At 45.2% G+C, this 24413-nt stretch overlaps 1 protein-coding gene across 2 annotated transcripts in view; it reads left to right on the top strand.

Moving 5' to 3' along the window:
• Window positions 1-5418, top strand: part of wdr59 (WD repeat domain 59) — a 66888-nt gene extending 61470 nt beyond the window's left edge. For both annotated transcript variants that reach the window (XM_085991122.1, XM_085991121.1), the window contains 2 exons: window positions 833-975; window positions 4084-5418. In XM_085991122.1, coding sequence (XP_085847248.1) covers window positions 833-975; window positions 4084-4319 — 379 coding nt within the window. In that variant the 3' untranslated portion in view covers window positions 4320-5418. The remainder of the gene's footprint in view (window positions 1-832; window positions 976-4083) is intronic.
• Window positions 5419-24413: the final 18995 nt, after the last annotated feature.

Below are 24413 nucleotides of genomic sequence, written 5' to 3'. Positions count from 1 at the left end.
CAGCCCAGGCATCCGATCTGGCTCCATGTTGGTCTCTATGGTTCAGCTACTCACTGGGTAGACTTGCTGAATCGTCCCTTAGTGTTACGATTTTTTTTGGGGTGGGGAGGGAAGAAAGATTAGAGGCCTGGATGATTCATTGTGATTTAAATCTGGTCATTTGTACTGGGCTGGGAGTTCTTTGGTAGCAGACTCAATGGAGAGATGAAAATAGGCCATGGGGGAATAGAAAGAAATTTGAACCACAGTGGTGCACGCTGCTTCAATCTGTCTGCTTTCTCTGGACTTTCTCTGTCCTCGGCTGCTTACTAGATGTAGTGTAATTCACAGAACAAAAGTTAGTACTGACTGTATCATCATCCCAGTTTAATGACCTTGATGATAGAAAGGGGCAGTGGCCTCTGAAAGAGAGTGCCTGTTAGGTTGTGGGTAGCAATAATGTGCAGCAACATAGTGATGTGGAACATAGGTATGCATTGGGATCCCCACACCTCGAAGTCCTGACCTCAACGTCATCACTGTGGGCAAGAACTGAGTGAGGCCAGGAGCTTCTGCAGAGTGGGAGGGAAACCTTGTGCCTGGGCTGTGCTCGTGCAATATCCACCAACTGCTGTCGTTTGCAGAGACCCTGGGGCAGGTCTTTCATCCTCTCAAATAATTTGAGGGATACATAACTTGGGGAGATTCAATTGGGGAAAGAGGAGAAACTGAGGGAGTTGAACTAAAGCACTTCACTGAATGGAAAATCTGCCTGTGTATTTCTCATGCTGAGCTAATATTGTTTGCATAGTTTCTGAATTTGTGATTTAGCTTCCCTTCCCTCAATCTCCAGGCTACTTGACCCAGCCAACATGCTGCAATATGATGACTTTAAGAAGTGTTATGGGGAGATCCTGTACCGCTGGGGTCTGCGAGAGAAACGTGCAGAGGTGTTAAAGTTTGTCTCCTGTCCTCCAGACCCTCACAAGGGGATTGGTAAGTACAGATTTTAAAGCAGTAACCTCATTTTGGTCTGGGTTTATGCTGGTTGGTGCAGTGGAGGTACCAGAAACTCAAACTGGTGATACTTCAGTACTCAATACCCATCTGATTTTACCTTGTGTGGCCAGTGCTCTAGTGAGTTTGTTAGTTATGGCTCAAGTGTGTTGAAGTTGAATGGGTTATTCTACAAAAGGTCAGCTCTCTAAATCATAATGACTGTGGCAAATTCTTAATGGTGAGAGATTAGGAACTGTAGAGGAGCAAAGGCATTTGGGTGTCCAGGTATACAAATCACTAAACAGGTACAAAAAATATTGAAATGGGCGAATGGAATGTTGGCCTTTATCTCACGGATGCTGGAATACGAAAGAGCGGAAGTTATGCTTCAGTTGTACAGAGCCTTGGTCAGACCCCATCTGCAGTACAGCGTTCAGTTCTGGGTACCACACCTCAGGAAGGATATATTGGCCTTGGAGGAGGCACAGTGCAGATTCACCAGAATGATACTGGGGCTTATAGGGTTAATGTATGAGGACAGGTTGTATAAATTTGGCTTGTATTCTCTTGAGTTTGGAAGGTTGAGGGGTGATCTAATTAAAGTGTTCAAAATGATGGCCTTGAATTTCCTGCGTATTTGTGCCTAGAGACACGCGCAAATCAAATATGTGGCCTAAAAGGGTGTTAGTGAGTTACGCACGTAATTACAGTACGCCCCAATCCAATTGTCTGTCAATCCCTCCGCCTGAACGCATCTCCACCTATAACACTGGCCGTGTCCTCAAGTTACAGAGCCTCATGTACAAGTTTTCTGCAGTTGCACTTGCTCAAAGGCTCTCTTTAAAATTAACACCAGATTTTCAGGCGCAGCAGAAAACAGTCATTCTGTAGGTTATTGCAGTTTTTTGAGTTAAAAAAAAAAAAGATCTTAAAAGATCTGCTCTGCATTTTCTGTTTCTTTTAATGCATTTTATGCTAAGTCACATTAAAAAAAATTAAAAAGCTTCCCCGATTACAGGTTCTTAACCACCTGTCTAAGGTGCATGAATGATGGTTGAGTCAGTTGAAACTTTAATTTTCATACTTAAAGAAGGAATATAGGGTGTGAGTTCAGCACTTTCTTTGGGCCCCAATGTTTACGCTGTTTTACGGTCATTTTTACGTTCGGGCATATTCTAATAAGAAATTTGAGCATAACTTGACATCGGTGGAATGGGCATGTGAATGGGCACATTTTCAGGTCTAACCTCCGAGTTGCGTCCACAAAGGAAATTCTAGGTCGATGAAAGAGTTTGATAGGATAGATACAGAAAAGCTTTTCCTCTGGTGGAGAAATCCAGAGCAAGGGGGCACAATGTTAAAATTCAAGCTCGGCCATTCAGGAGTGCAATCGGGAAGGATTTTTTCCACTCAAAGAGCAGTGGAAATCTGGGTTTCTCTCCTCCAAAAGGCTGTGGATGCTGGGCCAATTGAAATCGCCAAGACTGAGATCGACAGATTTTTGTTCGGTAAGGGCATCAAGGAATATGGATGGCGGGCGGGTGGCGGGAATAAAGAAATGGACCATCAAGGGAGTTTTGTTCTAGGAGGAATCAAAAACAAATGCATCATCAGATAGCCAGGAGACTACTGCTCACATCTTATCCACTTAAGCATGGGAATTAGTTAATATCTTAATTGCCTAACAATTGAGAAGAATTTGTTTAGTCACCAAATGAGCCTATGTTAATATCAGGGACAGAAGTGTCATTGAGGGGCAGCCCCGTGCTCCCCAGGTCACTGCTCACAGTGCCTGAACCACCAGAGAGCTAACGGTGCTCCTGAGAGATTAATCCCCTATGTAACGTCTAGTAGAGACTCCGTTGGAAGCTACTAAAAATAACAAGGTGTTCAGGCCTAGTTTTTTGCGGTGTCTTTTTGCTTCTGTATAATTATCTTTCTTGTAAATAAATCTATTAGTTGTAGGCTGAAAGTAACAGTCTGGCCAGTAGTATTTACTGAATAGGTGGTGGGGATTTCCTGTGGATTACTCTGTAATTAAGGGCAATTGTTAGTCCTGGACACGTGCTGTCCCACACACAGTACACTGTATAAGGGTGTAGGTTGCTGTTTAGGTGAAACTTTGTCCACTCATGGAAACCGTCGGCGTTGTGGGCTCAGGAGGTAAGCATGCAGGTGCAGCAGGCGGTTAAGAAGGCAAATGGTATGTTGACCTTCACAGCGAGAGGATTCGAGTACAAGAGCAAGGATGTCTTACTGCAGTTGTACAGGGCCATGGTGAGACCACACCTTGAGTATTGTGTGCAGTTTTGGTCACCTTATCTGAGGAAGGATGTTCTTGCCATGGAGGGAGTGCAGCGAAGATTCACCAGACTGATACCTGGGATGGCAGGAATGACTTATGAGGAGAGATTTGGTCGATTAGACTTATATTCGCTAGAGTTTAGAAGAATGAGAGGGGATCTCATTGAAACTTATAAAATTCTAACAGGACTAGACAGACTAGATGCAGGAAGGATGTTCCCGATGGCGGGAAAGTCCAGAACCAGGGGTCACAGTCTAAGGATAAGGGGTAAGCCATTTAAGACAGAGATGAGGAATTTCTTCACCCAGAGAGTGGTGAACCTGTGGAATTCTCTACCACAGAAGGCAATTGAGGCCAATTCATTAAATATATTCAAGAAGGAGTTAGATATATTTCTTAAAGCTAAAGGGATCAAGGGATATGGAGAGAAAGCAGGGACAGGGTACTGAATTTGGATGATCAGCCATGATCTCATTAAATGGCAGAACAGGCTCGAGGGGCCTAATGGCCTACTCCTGCTCCTATCTTCTGTGTAGGATGGAGGTGTTGGGAGAAAGCTCACACAAGGACATGCCAGTGTAAGGAGGATGCTACTTAATACAGGGAGTGATGGTGGACAAAAGACGTTAATTACAGGAGAGAAACGGTTACAGAGATTGATTGTGTAGGTTTCATGTGTTCTATTTGCTGAAAGATGAGGCAGCTTTAAACTGAGTTTAGGGCAGAAATATTTTGACAGTTCTTTGCCCAGTATTAAATGTTTTAATTACAGTTTAATTTTTCTCTGCTTTCTCCTTCAGAGTTTGGGGTGTACTGCTGTCACTGCCGCAGTGAGGTACGAGGGACACAGTGTGCTATTTGCAAAGGTTTCACTTTCCAATGTGCCATCTGCCATGTTGCTGTCCGGGGATCTGCCAACTTCTGTCTCACCTGTGGGCATGGCGGCCATACCAGTCACATGATGGAGTGGTTCCGGACCCAGGAAGTGTGCCCCACGGGCTGTGGCTGCCACTGCCTGCTCGAGAGCACATTCTGAAAGAAGCCTACCGCCACTGCTAGTTATAGGAGGCCTTGGATAGCATTCCAGAATATTCTATCTGTTGCTCTTAACTGAAATTGTGACCGTCAATTGAACAGAGATGTGGAAACTTTAATCAGTGGGAGAACTTTGAGACTGGAGTTTTATTCTTAGAGGCACTAGGACAAATCTTCAGACTTTCAAATCATCTGGGCTCTGCTTTCAAGAGTGGAGCGAACACGGGTTGCACATATTCTCCGGCACAGCAACGATGAATGGCGAGATTCAAAAGCAAGATTTATTTATAAAAACTTTTTTTTTAAATTAACTAAAATGGGGATTTGTTTCATTGTTAGCGGTAATCACTGTGCAGCTGTTAATGCTGATCCTACATACTTACCGTGTACGAATGAAAATGTTTCACAACTAACACAAGCACAGACTTGCAATGACTACAATCGATAAAGCTGTGGTTGGTAAACCAGGGCTTTGTTTAGCAGAAGTATTACTCGCTCAGTGGTTTGTGCGGGCTTTTTTTCTAGTTTTCATGGTTTGCTGCTGATATATCTCCACACTGCTTGTGGAGTGTTTGTATTGACTTCCACAAGTTGAAGAGTAATGATAATTAAGTTTGGCAGAGGTACTGGGTGCTGCAGTGGGTTAGATGCTGGCTTCACTCCTGGAAGCTTGATAAAAATCCAGCCCAAACTGACTCCTCTGTCCATTTGCTCTAAGCATCCTACATGATATGAGTTTGGGCAGTCTAGATTACATTTCTGATGGGCATAGGCCCACAGCATAAAACTGCCTTGAATTTGGCACTAAATTGTGAATGTCGCTCAATACGCTGCAGAATGGGTAGTGTGGGAAATTGAAAGAAATGCTCCACTGATGCAGTAGGGGGTCCTCTCTGAGACCGGGGGCTGAGGCATATTACTGGGGCAGAATAGAGGGAGCTTTACTCTGTTTCTAACAGTGCAGTACCTAACCTGGGACTGGTTGATACTGACGCTACATGCTCCAAATGGAAAATGGTCTATTTCTTAGCACTAACATCCCTCATCTTCAGCACAGAATACTCTCGTTAAAAAAAAAAAAAAAAAAAAAAATTTAAAAATTCATGAAGCTTAGTAGGGCAGTTCTTGAATGGATTGGCCACGTCGAATCGGTTTCGTTGTCTGTATGCTAATGTTGAGCGGGCCCTCCAGCTAAGTTGGCAAGTTCTGTCAGAAGCTAAAGAATTGCCTGGCAACTGACTGGTTGGTGGGATTGAACATAGGTTGTAACTGTAGTGCTGACAGGTAATTTAACCAGGCCCTTTGCCATCATTACTGGGGACAGGGCTTGCTTGATTTTGCAAGAGAAGCACAGCTTTGATTGTAACTTATTCTGGTTTTCACTGGGCCCATAACCGTAGCGGGGAGTGTGTTATCCAATGCTAAGGATACAGGACTCTCAATCCATGCATTTCATCTGCAGTAAGAGCCATTCTTCAGGCTGTTTCTGGGAGAAGCAGTGTTCTGTTTACTCTCGCTTGCAGCTTAATGAAAGTCGCCGCACATATAATTTGAAGTTCTTGTACCCTTAGGAAGCACTGAACCTATTTCTGAGCAGACCAGCCGGTTTTCAGTTCTGTACACTGGGGTTGTGTCGTTTTCAGTTCTGTACACTGGGGTTGTGTCTGTGTGACTGACATTTCTAGCTAAACTCTATTCATTAATGCTGACAGGAAAATGAATAGCAAATTCTTCATAAGTTGATTCAAGGAATTACCCCTGGCCTCCTGCACAGTGGCCAAGTTAAAAATACACTAATGGATCATATAATCCACTAGTCCCCCTAAAGAATTGATCGACTGAAAGTACTATTTGTGGCAGTCCTAGTATTACAGGCAAACAGCTATTTACACATGTTGGTTTTTGGTTTACGTGGGTCAATTGTTTTGTTTTCCCAACACTTCCCCAACCGCTTCCTCTTTTAGTACTTTATGTAGTTGGGTCAGCTAAGGGTAAGAATTGTTTAGACTGCATGATTAAAACCCAGTATTGTATTTGTATGAAATGAATAGGTTGTTGCTCTGCTTAATGAAACCACCCCATTTCGACCGTGTGATGAACCAAGTGGTCTCTGATCCCCCACCCCCGCAGTGACCTCTGATCCCCTACTGTTGCTACCCCCCCCCCCCCGGCACAGTGACCTCTGATCCCCTACTGTCCCTGCCACCCCTGCACAGTGACCTCTGATCCCCTACTGTCCCTGCCCCCCCTGCACAATGACCTCTGATTGCCCACTGTCGCTGCACCCCCTGCTTAGTGACCTCTGATTCCCCCACTGTCCCTGGGCGCCCCCTCCCCCCCCCCCCACACACACACACACACACACACACACACACACACTGGCCGCTGATCCCCCACTGCCCCAGGTCCCCTGCACAGTGACCTCTGAACCCCCACTGTCTCTTGCGTCATGCGCAGTAGCCTCTGATTCCCCCACTATTTCTGGCCTCCTGCACCCTGGTTTTCATACAGCTTGGTTTCCTGCTGGCACACAAGGTATAAACGAAAAAATTAATTGCATGTTCTTTTGTGTACATTGTTTCTGGGAGAGGGAGTTAAACTTTGCCTGACAGCAGCTCGTGTAAAATCCATGGCATGGAGAGGAAGGATCAGTGGAGGCATTAGCAGTTATATCTTTGGGGTGCTCCTTGCCCATAGTCCATGGTCTTTGTAATGCCTACTTTTTGTTGGCCTGCTGTTTCGCCCTCTTTGTAGCAGTCCATGGTGATAGTACAGGCTGGTGAGGGAGCTGCAGAGAAGAGCTTTCCGTGGTTTGTACTTGGGCAGTTTCTTCAGTGTCCGTTTAAGCATACGTCAGTTGTATATAAGCTTACAGAGCTGATTAATATGTTGACTATTTTAATCCCTTGGGTAGTTGAGTAAGCAGCAGGCTTGCTTCTCGAGGGTCAAGGGTCTAATTCCATCTTGTGTGGACCATTCCAAAGCTATTATGGTTGCCACGGCTGTATTCCTGGAGGTTTCATTACATGACCCGGTACCTCCAAACGCCCCGCTCCCGCTATTGGTCACCCGACATGTCAATCCTCGCGGCACACCCACATCCCCCACCAATTGGAACCCAAACAGATTCTTCCTCACCAGATTGGATGATTCTTGACCGTCAGTCAAACAGCCTTTTTTTTCCCCATCTAATATTTTTATAACTAATAAACACAAGTGTTCAAGGAAAACAAAAAACAAAAATCACTTTTTAATGCCCCTATGATTTTTCTCCCTGGCTGCTCATAGCAGTGTCCTGGAGATTAACCTTTAATTCCTGAAGACTCCAGGACAATAAGCTATACATCTTCATGAGCATTTATCCACTTGGTGTTTTTATTTTTAGACCTGTGCACATCTGAGGTGTTCCTTCACGCTTATGCTTGTGTCACGTTCCGTTCAATGGGACATGCCCTGTTCAGTAAGAACCCACTTAATGATTACATCATTTCTGTCACTGTTTAAATGTTAATATTGCTGCTCCATTTCTGCTACAGAAACTACATTGCTAAGCTACCAAGTTCAGGAACTGAAGCTACATTTTGTAATTAACTTGTAAATTGTGTATAAAGTGGACACTGTACATACTGTACTGTTGAAAGTAAATCTTTCTGCTATGATCTTGCTTTTGGTAACTGGCATTTGATGACCTGTCAGTATGGATGATCACGATTTCAGAGTTTACCTTCCTCTCGTCCCCTCCCCAGTAAGGGTTTATGTTTTTAAAAAAAACATGGAGATCTAATGTGTTGACTTGGTCCTAATAAGCAGTGTAAACTGACATACTGAGTCTTTCCTATCAGATAGTGAGTGAATGAAGTCGAACGTATGAACTAAAACAATGTAACAAGAACTCTTTTTATATGGAAGATTAATTAGTTGGAGATGTCCATGTACTTGGATTACTTCCTTTTGTTATCTGTAAAGTCTGTGGGTTGTGCAGTTAATAAATACACAGACTTCAGAAGTAACAAACAAAACAGGTCTTTACTATTCGAAGGTCCGGGCGAATCTGCCCAATAACTCCTGGCACAACACTTATATACTGGTGTGGTCACTATCGGTATTACAGTATACAGAAGCCAAACAAATAGTGCCACACCTAAAGTAGTTCCCTTAAAGGTGAACGGTTACATTCAATAGTTCCCTTAAAGATAGACGGGTACATACACTACAATCCTCCCTTTTTAGCTTATTACTTACAGAGTCCCCGTTAAACATACATATCTTCAACTTCCTATAAAACAAATTACAGATATAATCTCGGTGGAGTCAATGTCATATAAAACAATTTACAAATATAATCTCGGTGGAAACAGTTCACAGGTTCAGTCTCTGCAGAAACAGTTCATAGATTCAGTCTCTGATCTTGACTCGTTCCGAACAACATTTCTTTGGTGTAGCCGGATTACCTGGCTAGCGTGACTCCTCCATAGCCTTTTTCTTGACGTAACAGCTTGAACCTTCGTCCTGTTGAACCAGCAGTGCGGACTTTTACAACCAACTGGCTGTCTTGACATTTTCCAGTTTTTCAACTAATTTAGCTCCTTTCGTAATGTCCCGCCTGGAATGGTAGAAGTGCTAATATTTTAGACAGTTATTATCTTCTGCTTCTTTTTCTTTTCTGCCTTTTTGAAACTCTCGGCGCTCCTTTCTCGGCTGCCAGCTGTAGCGCCACCAACTCTCTATGTTCCTTAGACCTTAAGTGCTTCCTCCGGATTTCAGCACTTTGAGAGTTTTCATCACAAGCTGGGCAGACCACATCCTCGTAATATTCAGTGTCACTCAACAGGTCATGGTAATATTCGGGTTCGTCCTGAGTTAGGCCAGCGAGAGAGACTTCTTCTTCCTCCTCACCCGTCTGGATGTTAGCTGACGGTGGTTCCTTCCCTAAACATCTTTCTTGAAAAGCCTTCTTCATGCATTCATATTCATCCCGCTCTTCCTGGGTTATCTGCCATTCCTTCACGACGGACCTCATTTGTGAGTTCAATACCTTCCTTTCCATCGGTAATTGCGTTATCAGGCTATTTAACCTTCTACTGAAGTAACAGTTTCCACATTCTTCTGTTCACCTTGACGTGATTCAACGTACTTTTGGCATCCTTGCAAAATTTGTGTTGCCACCTCAGCTATCTCCGTGACTTTTGAGAGCTCCGAACTCGTTCCCCCTGAAGATTGAAGCTCGTGTTCAGATTGTTCCCCTTGCAGAGTCTTGTCCTTCAGCATATGAAGGAGTTGGCTGACCGTTAACTCTTCCCTGGGAACACGGTGGATCAGAGTCTTCTCCATTTCCTCCACCTCTTTCTCCAATACTTCCACCTTACGCTCCTCTTGAACTTTGGCTTTCAGCGCTCGGAAAAGTTGCGCCCTGATGCTCTCTAGTTCATGTTCAGGGACCATTCTTACAGTGTCCTGTTCTTCCACTGAAAGGATTCCCAGTTGAATCTGTTCTTCAAGTTGTTGAACCTCGGTCATTGCCGCCTCATATTTGTCTTGGGTGTCCTTCAATGTTTTTATAAGTTCTTGGACATCCTGTCTTTCATGCTCTGCCATGATTTTCACCTCTAATTTCTCATCTATGGATGGATCTCCCACCGATGAGTCTGTCTTGGCCTTGAGCTCATCAAGAATTTCCTGCAGCCGTTGGACTTCTTGCTCATGTTCAACCTTTAGTTGTTCATATGCTTCTACTGAAACTAGCTTTTCGGAGGCTGCCGAGTTAACCCCCTCCAGAATTGTAGCCTGGGCCTGTTCATACTGTTCTTTCAACTTCTCACACTCTGCTTGTAAGGAGTCGTAGAGCAGAACTGGAATAAAATCCTGGCTCCCTGAAGATTCCTCTTCCTTTGGTTCATTCTGTAAATATTCTAGTTCCTGAACAGCATCAGGGGAATGTGATTGGTATTTGACCACGATGGCTCTATGGTCACTCTCTGCTTGAGCTAGCTGTCTCTGTAGTCTTTCCAGGTTCTCCCATTCGGTGTCCCAGAACCTTTCCATATTTTTCATCTCTTGTACGAGACGGTCACTCAACTGTTCTAATTGTTGTCGTACTTTGACATAAGTTTGCGTCCGAGCTCGGTGTTCTTCCGTCATGGATGAATCCTTTGCTTGAACAGGCTCAGAATTCTCTGTCAACCTGGAGTTCTGCTCTGCAGCTTTATTCTTCTTGGTACCATAAGTCCTTCTGCATGTCTTCGTTTTCTTTCCCATTGTCGGCAAGTCCCTTTTAGCCTTGTCTTCCATATTCGACTTGGTCTTATCATCATCCATTTCAGAATCTGAGCTAATAGCTTGCACCGAGTCCTCCCTCATTATGGCTTTTAGGTAATGCCATTCCATGTCTATTTTCTTAATCCACTCCCGTCCTAGAAGTGGTGGTCCTCCCTCAGGTAATACGTACAAGTTCATTCTTGGGTGTTCTTTACCCCTATCTCTCTCCTTGACTCTTATTTTCCCCACGGGGTATACGTTATGCCCCGTGTATGTCTGTAATACGAACTTGGTATTTCTTAAAGGTATGTGAGAGAATAGCCGGTGGTAGTCCCTTCGGTTGATGACTGATAGAGCTGATCCAGTGTCCAGCTCCATTCTTACTTGGACTCCAGCTATTTTTAGTATGACCCAGATGGCCTGTAGATCCGTTTCTTTACCCACATTGTGGATTCTCAGCCTACCCAGCTCCTGGTTGTTTGGGTCTGAGTCTGAATTCTGTTCGTCTGAACTCTTCTCAGCCACCTTGTGTACCTTGTTGTACTTTTCTTGTGGTGGCTTCCTTTGATTATTGGTCTTTTTCCCGGACCGGCATACCTTCGCGATGTGACCCAGTTTGCCACATTTCCTACACTCTTGGTTCTTAAACCAGCATTGATTCTGGTCATGCGTGGTCTTCCCACAACGGTAGCATTTTGTTGTGCTTGAAGTAATTTGGTCCACCCCAAGTGCCGCCGCCTTTAGTTGCATTTCCGCCGTTCCTTTCGCTGCGGCTTCGTGCGATGCAGCTATAAGGACAGCCCTGTCCAGTGTGAGGTCGTTCTCTTCCAGTAGTCGCTTCTGCGTCCCTTCTTTGGACAATCCGCATACGAACTTGTCCCGCAGCGCTTCTGTCAGATTCCCTCCGAACTGGCAGTATTTCGCTAGCCTACGCAGTTCGACCAAGTATTCCGCATTGCTTTCGTCTTTCTTCTGCGTTCTTGCGTAGAATTTGAATCGTTCAGCCAGCATCAGCGGTGTGGGGTTCAAATGGTCCTTCAGCACAGCCACAATCTCTTCGAAGGTCTGATCCGCTGGTTTATTTGGTGCTATTAGATGCTTCAAGAGCCCGTATGTTTTTGCCCCCATCGAGTTTAGCAATGTTATCGCCTTGTCGTCTTCCTCTATTTTGTTGGCTTCGCAATAGATCTCTATGCGTTCCACGTACGTGGCCCAGTCTTCTATTTCCGAATTAAAGTCATTAATATTCCCTCGCTTAGGCATTTTTCTTATCTTGGGAGCAGCACCAGTATTTCTTTAAGTATTCTTATTTATTTGTGTATTTCTAAGATGGCGGTTTTCCTGCGAAATCGGCGGTTTCCCGCTCTTTCCTTCTCTCCCCGCCCACTTCAATGGCGGTATGTCAATCAAGATGGCGGTTTGCCCGCGAAAATGGCGGTTTCCCGCTCTTCCTTTCTCGCCCCGCCCACTTCAATGGCGGTTTCCCGCTTCTGGCGTCTTCTCCGCCTAATGGCGGCTTCCCGCGTTTCTTCCCGGTGGAAGGGGTACGCTTCCCCCACAGCGGACAGGTTCAGCCGCTGGCTGGCTTCCGCACAGCTCCCCTTACTCGGCTATGTCTTTTCCTCCCGCCCGCACGGCCCAACCGGCGCTGGGTACACCCCGTTAACGGAGGACAGTTCAGCCGCTGGACTGGCTCTCGCGCAGTCTCTCTCTCCGTACCCGGCTCTGTCGCTCTCTCACCCGCACGTTCGGTGCTACCGGCCCTGGGTACCCCGTTGGTGGAGAACAGTTCAGCCGCTGGACTGGCTCTCGCGCAGTCTCTCACCTCGTTTTCAGCTGTGTCTCTCACCCACTCCCGCACGTTCGGTTTTGCCGGCTCTGAGCACCCCGTTGGTGGAGAACAGCTCAGCCGCTGGACTGGCTCCTTGCAGTCTCTCCGCACCCGGCTCTCACCCGCACGGTTCCCGTTCGCCTCCCCAGCCCTCTCGCAGACCGGTGTTTCCCTCCCCGGCTGCGGCTGGGTTTCTCTTCCCGCGCCTACTCGCAGGCTCAGCGCTTCGTGGCTGCGGTCGCTGGCCGGATTTTTCCCGCCGATCGCGGTCCGGCTGTCACCCGACGCCGTTGGACCCGACTTTTGGCCGGCACAGCTCCCCCTCGACCGAGGTCGAGTGCTCTGCCCTTATCCTCCAGATATTCTCTACACCTTCCCCTACTCACAGTCTCTTCGGCCGCCTTGTTCCCTGCTGATCGGCTCACTCCGCACCGTGGTAGAAGGGTAGTCAGTGCCTGTTGCTAATGGAAGCTTTTGTTGCTAAAGTCTTCCACCTCTCTCCTGCTGCAGCCTCGTGTTTTCTTCCAGCAGCACGACGAGGGCGGTTGCCTCTCTTCGACGCTCTTCTTGCTTTGGTAATCTTGCCGCAGGGTATGATCGGACTCGTCGCCACTGTAAAGTCTGTGGGTTGTGCAGTTAATAAATACACAGACTTCAGAAGTAACAAACAAAACAGGTCTTTACTATTCGAAGGTCCGGGCGAATCTGCCCAATAACTCCTGGCACAACACTTATATACTGGTGTGGTCACTATCGGTATTACAGTATACAGAAGCCAAACAAATAGTGCCACACCTAAAGTAGTTCCCTTAAAGGTGAACGGTTACATTCAATAGTTCCCTTAAAGATAGACGGGTACATACACTACATTATCCACCTTCCTCTTCCCCTCAGGCAGTTAACAGGTTAACAGGACTGCCCTGTTTTTATATTTTTGAAGCTTTGTTTTCCTCTTGTCAATTTTCTCCCCTCCTGAACTCTCCTGCAGCATTTATTACTTGCTGGGCAACAGCTCCACCTGTGCTAAGTATTCATATGTGAAGCTTGACGTCGAGTGTTGGTGGAATATTTAAGCCTAAGGGACATCGCACCCAAGCCCCACCCTGTCCTCTTTCACACTTCCAGTGAAGGAATGGGAAACCTGACTACTTTCTCCCTTCAGTAGTCTGGTTGATGGAGGCCTGCTAACTGTTTTTATTTCCACATTGTCACTCCTTATATAGAAACAGGAGTAGGCCATTATATTCTGTGATTCTGTGATTAGATCATAGCTGATCTGTACCTCAATCCCATTTACCCACCATTGATTCATAGCCTTTGATACCCTTGCCTAAAAAATATCTATCGGTCGCAGTCTTGAAAATTTCAATTAACCCAGCATCCACAGCTGATTAGGGACCAAAAAGGGAGCGCTTCTTGTGAGGCAGAGTGCATGGCTAAATGAGTACTTTGCATCTGTCTTCACTAAAGAAGATGCTGCTGCATCAGTCACAGTAAAGGAGGAGGTAGTAGAGAAATTGGATAGGATAAAAATAGATGAAGAGAAGGTACTGGTTGGCAGCACTCAAAGTCACCTGGTCCAGATGAGTTGCATCCTAGATGGTTGAGGGAACTAAGGGTAGAGATAGTGGAGGATCTGGCCACAATCTTCCAATCCTCTTTGGATATGGGAGCAGTACCAGAGGACTAGGGGACTACAAATATTACACTCCTGTTCAAAAAAAAAAAAAAAAGGGAGAGGGATAAACGTGGCAACTACAGATCAGTCCGCCTAACCTCCGTGGTGGGGAAACTTTTAGAGACAATAATCTGAGACAAAATTGTCACTTGGAAAAATACGGGTTAATAAATGAAAGTCAGGACGAATTTGTTAAAGGCAAATTGTGTTTGACTAACTTGTTTGAGTTCTTTGAGCGTAGTGTGGTTGATGTGTATATGGACTGTCAAAAGGTGTTTGATAAAATACCACATAATAGACTTGTTAGCAGAATTGAAGCCCATGGGATTAAAGGGGGAGTACCAACGTGGATATGAAATTAGCTAAGAGACAGAAAGCAGAGAGTGGAGAACAGTTGTTTTACAAACTAGAGTGGAGTATATACTGTGGTGTCCCCCAGGGGTTGGTATTGTGACCAGTGCTCTCTTTAATCTGTATTAATGACCTGGACTTTGGTATACAGGGCATAATTTCAAAGTTTGTAGATGACATGAAACTCTGAAATGTAGTGAACAGTGAGAAGGATAGTAACAGACTTTAGGAGGACGTCCACAGACTGGTGAAATGGCCAGAAACATGGCATATACAATTTAATGCAGAGAAGTGTGAAGTGATGCATTTTAATGGGAAGAATGAGGTGTAGATACAGAGACCTGGGGGTGCCCATAAACAAATCTTCGAAGATGGCATCACAAGTTGAGAAGGCTGTTCAAAAGGCATACGGGAGCCTTGGCTTAATTAATAGAGGCATAGTACTAAAGCAAGGAAGTTATGCTAAACCTTTATATATCACTAATTAGGCCCCAGCTGGAGTATTGTGTCCAATTCTGGGCACTACACTTTTAAAAAGGATGTCAAGACCTTGGAGAGGGTGCAGAGGAGATTTACTAGAATGCTACCAGTGATGAGGGACTTTAGTTATGTGGAGAAACTGGTTGTTCTTCGAGCAGAGAAGGTTAAGAGGAGTTCAAAATCATGAACAGTTTTGATAGAGTAAATAGGAGAAACTGCTTCCAGTGTCGGAAGGATCGGTAATCAGTGGACACAGATTTAAGGTAATTGGCAAAAGAATCAACAACAACAACTTGTATTTATATAGCGCCTTCAGGGGCAAGATGAGAACTTTTTTACACAGCAAGTTGTTATGATCTGTAATACACTGCCTGAAAGGGTGATGGAAGCAGATTTAATTTTCAAAAGGGAATTGGATATATACTTGAAGGGGAAAATTTACAGGGCCATGGGGAATTGGACTATATGGATAGTTCTTTCAGAGAGCTGGCACAAGCGCGATGGGCCAAATGGCCTCCTACTGTGCTGTATCATTCCACGATTTTGGGAGAGAGAGTTCCAGATTTCCACTACCCTTTGTGGGAAAAATGCTTCCTGATTTCACTATTAACTGGCCTAACTCTAATTTTAAGATTGTGCCCTTTGTTCTGGATTCCTCACCACAGGAAATACCCTATCCAATCCCTTAATCATTTCAACCTACTAAATTCAAGGGAATACAAATCAAATTTATGTAACCTGTCCTCATGATTTAAACCTTTAGGCCCTGGTATATTTCTGGTGAATCTACACTGTTCCCCCTCCAGTGCCAACATACCTTTCCTGAAGTGCGGTGCCTGCAGCACTCCAGTTGGGATCTGACCAAGGCTCTGCATACCTGACATCATTTCCTCTTGAGATAAAGGCCAACATTCCATTTGCCTTTTTGGTTACTTTTTGTATTTGTGTGCTAGCTTTGAGTGATTTGTGTACCTGGACACCTAAATTCCTTTGCTCTGTCACAGCTCCTATTATCATTGAGAAAATACTCCCCTTTGCCGTTCTCAGATCCTAAGTGCATAACCTTACACGCACGCCTGCACTATTGAACTCCATCTACCATAGTTTTTCCCACCCAGTCTCTCTGTCACTTTGTAACTTCCTTTTCCCATCTACATATTGGAATTTCACTGGGAACAGGAACATAGTGGTTATGCTACTGGATGAGTAATCCAGAGGCCTGGACTAATGATCCAGAGACATGAGTTCAAATCTCATCATGGCAGCTGGGAATTTAAATTCAGTTAATTAAATAAATCTGGAATAAAATAAATCTGGAGTAAAAAGCTGTTATCAGTAATGGTGACCATGAAACTATCGGATTATCGTAAAAACCCATCTGGTTCACTAATGTCCTTTAGGGAAGGAAATCTGCCCTCCTTACCTGGTCTGGCCTATATGTGACTCCAGACACAGTAATGTGGTTGACTCTTAACTGCCCTCTGAAATGGCCTAGCAAGCCACTCAGTTGTAACAAACCACTATGAAAGACTATAAGAATAAAACAGGACAGACTGCCCGGCATCGACCTTGGCACCGGCTTCGGACACGACAACAACACACCCAGTCCAGTCGCCCCTGCAACAACGTCCTCGCTAACATCTGGAGTCTTGTGCCAAAATTAGGAGAGCTATCACACACACTAGTCAAGCAACAGCCTGACATTGGCTGAAAGGTATGATTCTGCAAGTATGACAATGTTCCAGACCCCTCCATCTCCATCACCATCCCTGGGTATGTCCTGTCCCACCAACAGGACAGACCCACCAGAGGTGGCGGTACAGTGGCATACAGTCATGAGGGCGTAGCCCTGGGAGTCCTCAACTTTGACTCTGGACTCCATGAAGTGTCATGACTTCAGGTCAAGCATAGGCAAGGAAACCTCCTGCTGATTACCATCTACTGCCCTCCCTCAGGTGATGAATCAGTACTCCTCCATGTTGAACATCACTTGAAAGAAGTACTGAGGGTAGCAAGGGCACAGAATGTACTCTGGGTGGGGACTTCAATGTCCATCATCAAGAGTGGCTCAGTAGCACCACTACTGACTGAGCTGGCTGAATCCTGAAGGATGTAGCTGCCAGACTGGACCTGCGGCAGGTGGTGAGAGAACCAACACGAGGGGAAAAACCTACTTGACCTCTTCCTCGTCAATCAAATCCACCTATTGCATCTGACCATGACAGCATTGGTAGCAGTGACCACCACACAGTCCTTGTGAAGACAAAGACCCGCCTTCACACTGAGGTCACTCTCTATTGTGTGGTGTGGCACTACCACCGTGCTAAATGGGATAGATTCAGATCAGATCTAGCAGCTCAAAACTGGGCATCCATGAGGTGCTGTGGGCCATCAGCTGCAGCAGAATTGTACTCCACCACAATGTGTAACCTCATACCCAGGCATATCCCTCACTGTACCATTACCATCAATCCAGGGGACCAACCCTGGTTCAATGAGGAGTGTAGAAGAACCTTCCAGGAGCAGCACCAGGCGTACCTAAAAATGAGGTGCCAACCTGGGGAAGCTGCAACACAGGACTACATGCATGCCAAACAGCAAAAGCAACATACTATAGACAGAGCAAAGGGAACCCACAATCAATGGATCAGATCAAAGCTCTGCAATCCTGCCACATTCAGTTGTGAATGGTGGTGGACAATTAAACAACTAATGGGAGGAGGAGGCTCCATGAACACCTCCATCCTCAATCATGGCGGCGCCAAGCACGCGAGTGCAAAAGACAAGGCTGATGCATTTGCAACCATCTTCAACCAGAAGTACCGACTGGATGATTCACCTCAGCCTCCTCCTGAGGTCCCCACCATCACAGAAACCAGTCTTCAGCCAATATATTTCACTCCACGTGATATCAAGAAATGGCTGAGCGCACTGGATACAGCAAAGGCTATGGGCCCCGACAATATTCCAACTGTCGTGCTGAAGACTTGTGCTCCAGAACTAGCCGCGCTTCTAGCCAAGCTGTTCCAGTACAGCTACAACACTGGCATCTACTCGACAATGTGGAAAACTGCCCAGGTGTGTTCTGTCCACAAAAAGTTGGACAAATCCAATCTGGCCAATTACCACCTGATCAGTCTACTCTCAATCATCAGCAAAGTGATGGAATGTGTTGTCGACAGTGCTATCAAGCAGCACTTACTCACCAATAACCTGCTCATGATGCTCAGTTTGGATTCCGCCAGGACCACTTGGCTCCAGACTTCATTACAGCTTAGATCTAAACAGGAGCAAAAGAGCTGAATTCCAGAGGTGAGGTGAGAGTGACTGCCCTTGACCTCAAGGCAACATTTGACCGAGTGTGGCATGAAGGAGCCCAAGTAAAATTGATCAATGGGAATCGGGGGGAAAACTCACCACTGGCTGGAGTCATACCTAGCATAAAGGAAGATGGTTGTGGTTGTTGGTGGCTAATCATCTCAGCCCCAGGACATCGCTGCAGGAGTTCCTCAGGGCCGTGTTCTAGGCTCAACCATCTTCAGCTGCTTCATCAATGACCTTCCCCCCAACATAAGGTCAGAAATGGGGGATGTTCGCTGATGATTGCACAGTGTTCAGTTCCATTCATAACTCATCAGATAATGAAGCAGTCTGTGCCCGCCTGCAGCAACACCTGGATGACATTCAGGCTTGGGCTGATAAGTGGTAAGTAACATTCGTGCCACAGAAGTGCCAGGCAATGACTAGCTCCAACAAGAGAGAGTCTAACCATCGCCCCTTGACATTCAACGGCATTACGGTCGCCAAATTCCCCATCATCAACATCGGGGGGGGGGGGGGTCACCGTTGACCAGAAACTTAACTGGACCAGGCACAAAAATACTGTGGCAACAAGAGCAGGCCAGAGGCTGGGTATTCTGTAGTGAGTGTTCACCTCCTGACTCCCCAAAGCCTTTCTACCATCTACAAGGCACAAGTAAGGAGTGTGATGGACTACTCTCCACTTGCCTGGCTATGTACAGCTCCAACAACTCAAGAAGCTCCATCTAGGACAAAGCAGTCCGCTTGATTGGCACCCAATCTACCTTAAACATTCACTCCCTCCACCACTGGCGTACCGTGGCTGCAGTGTGTATCATCTATGAGATGCACTGCAGCAATTCGCCAAGGCTTCTTCAACAGCACCTCCCAAACCCGCGACCTCTAAAGACAAGGGTAGCAGGTGCATGGAAACACCACCACCTCCAAGTTACACACTGTGCTGACTTGGAAATAAATTGCTGTTCCTTCATCGTCGCTGGATCAAAATCCTGGAACTCCCTAACAGCACTGTGGGAGTACCATCAACACACGGACTGCAGCGGTTCAAGGAGGTGGCTCACCACCACCTTCTCAAGGGCAATTAGGGATGGGCAATAAATGCTGGCCTTGCCAGTGACGCCCACATCCCAGGAATATATAAAGACTTGCTGCATGAGAAAAGACCAGTGTCCATCTAGTTTGCCTTCTACCATTCTGTTAGTCACATGATACAATGATAATGGAGTTGTTGACTAGTCATAGCAATCAACCTATCAATTACTCTACAACAGACCTGGAAAAGACAGGAGAAAAACCCCAGTGGTTTGGGAACCATAGGTCCAAAATCAAATTTTTCCTCCCAAATCTGCTACACTTACCACATGACATATCTCAAATTCTCATATACTGTATCCCAGAATGTTATTTCCTGAAAGAAAACTTTTTCCAATGAGAACATGCCCAACTTACATAATCAGAACTCACTGTACCTTCCTCACTTACTGTCATCATGGGTGACTTTAATCTACATATAGATTGGGCTAACCAAATTAGTAACAATACTGTGGAGGAGGAATTCCTGGAGTGTTTAAGGGATGGTTTCCTGGACCAATATGTCGAGGAACCAACCAGAGATCAGGCCATCCTAGACTGGGTATTACGTAACGAGAAAGGATTAATTAGCAATCTTGTTGTACGAGGCCCCTTGGGTCGGAGCGATCATAATATGATCGAATTCTTCATTAAGATGGAGAATGAAGTAGTCGACTCAGAGACTAGGGTCCTAAATTTAAATAAAGGAAACTACGATGGTCTGAGGCGCGAGTTGGGTAGGATTGATTGGGGAATGTTACTCAAAGGGTTGACGGTGGATAGGCAATGGCAAACATTCAAAGACCGCATGGATGAACTACAGAATTTGTTCATCCCAGTTTGGCATAAAAATAAAACAAAAAAGGTGACTCAACCGTGGCTAACAAGGGAAATTAGGGATAGCATAAGATCCAAGGAGAGGACATATAAATTGGCCAGAACAAGCAGTAAACCTGAGGATTGGGAGCAGTTTAGGATTCAACAAAGGAGGACAAAGGGATTAATTAAGAAAGGGAAAATAGAATATGAGAGTAAGCTTGCAGAGAACATAAAAACTGACTGTAAAAGCTTTTATAGATATGTGAAGAGAAAAAGATTGGTGAACTCAAGCGTAGGTCTCTTGCAGTCAGAATCAGGGAATTTATAATGGGGAACAAAGAAATGGCAGGCCAATTAAATACATATTTTGGTTCTGTCTTCACAAAGGAGGACACAAATAACCTCCCAGAGATGTCAGGGAACATAGGGTCTGATGAAAGGGAGGAACTGAAAGAAATCAGTATTTGTAGGGAAATGGTGTTAGGGAAATTGATGGGATTGAAGGCCGATAAATCCCCAGGGCCTGATAATCTACATCCTAGGGTACTTAAGGAAGTGGCCCTAGAAATAGTTGATGCTTTGCTGATCATCTTCCAGCATTCGATGGAATCTGGAACAGTACCCATGGATTGGAGGGTAGCTAATGTTACCCCACTATTCAAAAAAGGTGGTAGAGAGAAAACGGGGAATTACAGACCGGTAAGCCTGACATCGGCAGTGGGGAAAATGCTAGAGTCCATTATAAAAGATGTAATAGCAGAGCACTTGGAAAACAGTGACAGGATCGGACAAAGTCAACATGGATTTATAAAAGGTAAATCGTGCTTGACTAATCTACTGGAATTTTTTGAGGATGTAACTTGTAAAATAGATAAGGGAGAACCACTGGATGTGGTGTATTTGAACTTTCAGAAGGCTTTTGATAAGGTCCCGCATAAGAGATTAGCGTGTAAAGTTAAGGCACATGGGATTGGGGGCAAGGTATTGACTTGGATAGAGAACTGGTTGGCAGACAGAAAGCAAAGAGTTGGAATAAACGGGTCTTTTTCCGAGTGGGAAGCAGTGACTAGTGGGGTACCGCAGGGATCGGTCCTTGGGCCCCAGCTATTCACAATATATATTAATGATCTAGACAAGGGAACTAGATGTAATATCTCCAAATTTGCAGATGACACAAAGCTGGGTGGGCGTGTGTGCTGTGAGGAGGATGCCAAGAAACTCCAGGATGATTTGGACAGGTTGGGTGATTGGGCAAAAGCATGGCAGATGCAATATAATGTGGATAAATGTGAGGTTATCCACTGTGGTGGCAAAAACAGGAAGGCAGATTATTATCTGAATGGCAATAGATTGGGAGAAGGGGAAGTGCAACGAGACCTGGGTGTCCTTGTGCACCAGTCACTGAAGGTAAGCATGCAGGTGCAGCAGGCGGTTAAGAAGGCAAATAGCATGTTGGCCTTCGTAGCGAGAGGGTTTGAGTACAGGAACAAGGATGTCTTGCTGCAGTTGTACAGGGCCTTGGTGAGACCACATCTTGAGTATTGTGTGCAGTTTTGGTCGCCTTATCTGAGGAAGGATGTTCTTGCCATGGAAGGAGTTCAGCGAAGATTCACCAGGCTGATACCTGGGATGGCAGGAATGACGTATGAGGAGAGATTGGGTCGATTGGGCTTGTACTCGCTGGAGTTTAGAAAAATGAGAGGGGATCTCATTGAAACTTATAAAATTCTGACAGGATTGGACAGACTAGATGCAGGAAGGATGTTCCCGATGGTCGGGGAGTCGAGAACCAGGGGTCACAGTCTAAGGATAAGGGGTAGGCCATTTAGGACAGAAATTAGGAGGAATTTCTTCACCCAGAGAGTGGTGAACCTGTGGAATTCTTTACCACAGAAGGCAGCAGAGGCCAATACATTAAATATATTCAAGAAGGAGTTGGATATATTTCTTAAGGCTAAAGGGATCAAGGGGTATGGGGAGAAAGCAGGGACCGGGTACTGAATTTGGATGATCAGCCATGATCGCATTGAATGACGGAGCAGGCTCGAGGGGCCGAATGGCCTACTCCTGCTCCTATCTTCTATGTTTCTATGTCATCTGAAAACTTGGGTATACAACTCTATTCCTTCATCCGTCAGTGATATATATGGTGAAAAGCTGAGGCCTCAGTACAGATCCCTTGCCACATCCTTCCAATCAGCGTACCCTCCCTTTATCCCTACTCTCCTACCTGTTTATTTGTCCTGCTTTGTTACCCAGAATCAGATATGGCATCGCATCCTTCTTGTTGGACATGCAATGCACTGATTTAAGGAAAAGGTCTAATGCATTGTACAAATCTCTCCCCATTACGATTGCAACCCTCTATAAATTGCCTACAAATCTCATCCTTTCCCATTATTTGGTAGCCTATAATGTATTTTCAATATGGTAACAGATGCCTCATTATTTCTTAACTCAATCCAGACAGACTCCATTTGAGCACCACCATCAATAAAATCTTTCTATGGTTGTAATTGTGTCCTTGATTAATAAGGTCACCCTCCTCCCTGTTTTCTTTTTCTATCTCTTTTAAAAAAAAAATTAATAGCCAAGAATACTTAGTTCCCAGTCTTCCTCAAAAGCCAAGTTTCCATCAAGGCCACAATCTGTCCCTCCATTCAAATTAGTGCCTCTGGTCCCTTGATTTTATTTTTAATGCTTTGTTTATTCACATATAAACAATGCGAGCCTGATGCTTTTGTAATTCCACGGTACCTTTTCCCCTTCTACTTTTTCTTCTCTCTTTCATTATCCTTAACCTCTCTCTTATCTGCCGTAAGCTATGGCTCTTCCTATTCACCTTGAAGTTATTTAATTACTTTTTGCTCCTTCACTATAGTTACTCTTAACCCCTCTCCTAACTGACGTGACTCACATGGATAGAGAGCAAGAATATTTCCTGTTGCACAAAATGTTCCTTTAAAAGGTTCTATCTCCGTTCCTGTCGTTAAGAATCGTACACTCTATAATCACCACTTTTAGTCCAAACTTGTTTAACTTCAGTTGTAGATGGATCTACTGTACTAATGTTGACTGGTACACATAGAGACCATGAAACATCTACTTTGACAGACATTGCCAGTACCTTTATGTCTCAACCTGTTTGCCACTGAAGATCTTTAAGAATGCCCAGAATCTCAAGGACTGATGAACTTCCACTTATCCACTTCCTTTTGAATACCCTTGATCTGCAAACCATCCACCACCTTAAACCACCACTGGCGCACCGTGGCTGCAGCATGCACTATTCACAGGATGCACTGCAGCAACTCGCCAAGGCTTTTTCGACAGCACCTCCCAAACCCTGACCTCCACCACCTAGAAGGACGAGGACAGCAGGTGCAAGGGAACATCATCACCTCCAAGATCCCCTCCACATCGCACACCATCCCGACTTGGACATATATCACCGTTCCTTCATAGTCATTGTGAGAAAATCCTGGAACTCCCCTCCATAACAGCACTGTGGGAGCACATTCACCACATGGACTGCAGTGGTTCAAGAAGGTGGCTCACCACCAACGTTCCCACTAAGCTGCACAGCGGTCTGAAGGTCCCGTTCAGGCCGCTCACCAGCTTTTACATGAAAGAGACCACGCACGTGCAAAAATTTGAATGAGCTGCGCAGCCAGTAAAAGGAACCGCACACGGAAAAAAAATTAGAGGAAACATTGCTCACTACCACCTTCTCAAGGGCAATTAGGGATGGGAAATAAATGCTGGCCTTGCCAGCGATGCCCAGATCCAGAAGAATGAATTAAAAAAAAATTCCTATGGACCCTGTTGCAAGGCATAACATGATCCTGTTCATGGCTGATGTTTTAGTTTTCCACAATTTATTCTTTTGTTTCCCATCTAGCATTGTGTTAAATTGTAATCGGAAGGAGAAGGTACACTTTTCCTTCTCGTGGGCTGGATTGGGGTGCTACCTATTGCTAAATCCAAAACTGGATTTTGGGAAGTTATTTGACACAGCGTCTCTTTGACTGTATACTTCAATGCGACTGCTGGGAGTGGGATTAAAAGTGGCAGTGCCATCAAATTTCAATCTATAAGGAACACAACTGTGAGATGAGATCAGGAAGAGCTTTATTATCTGCTGGGTGGCAATGCCAGGACCACCTACTGTGATTCCATTCAGTCTACATTTTAGAAATCAGACCACCAGCTCATTTTGTCCAGTCCAAAAGCAAAAAGGTGTAGCCAGAAAGGAGTAGTTATGCCCGGTTCTCAAGCCACTTATACTT

This window comes from Somniosus microcephalus, chromosome 6 (assembly GCF_052327205.1).
Source record: "Somniosus microcephalus isolate GS21.2 chromosome 6, FLI_Smic_1.0, whole genome shotgun sequence".
In the NCBI taxonomy this organism is placed as follows: Eukaryota; Metazoa; Chordata; class Chondrichthyes; order Squaliformes; family Somniosidae; genus Somniosus; species Somniosus microcephalus.
The sequence above is the reverse complement of the archived record's forward strand: the minus strand, read 5'-3'. Positions and strand labels throughout refer to the sequence as shown.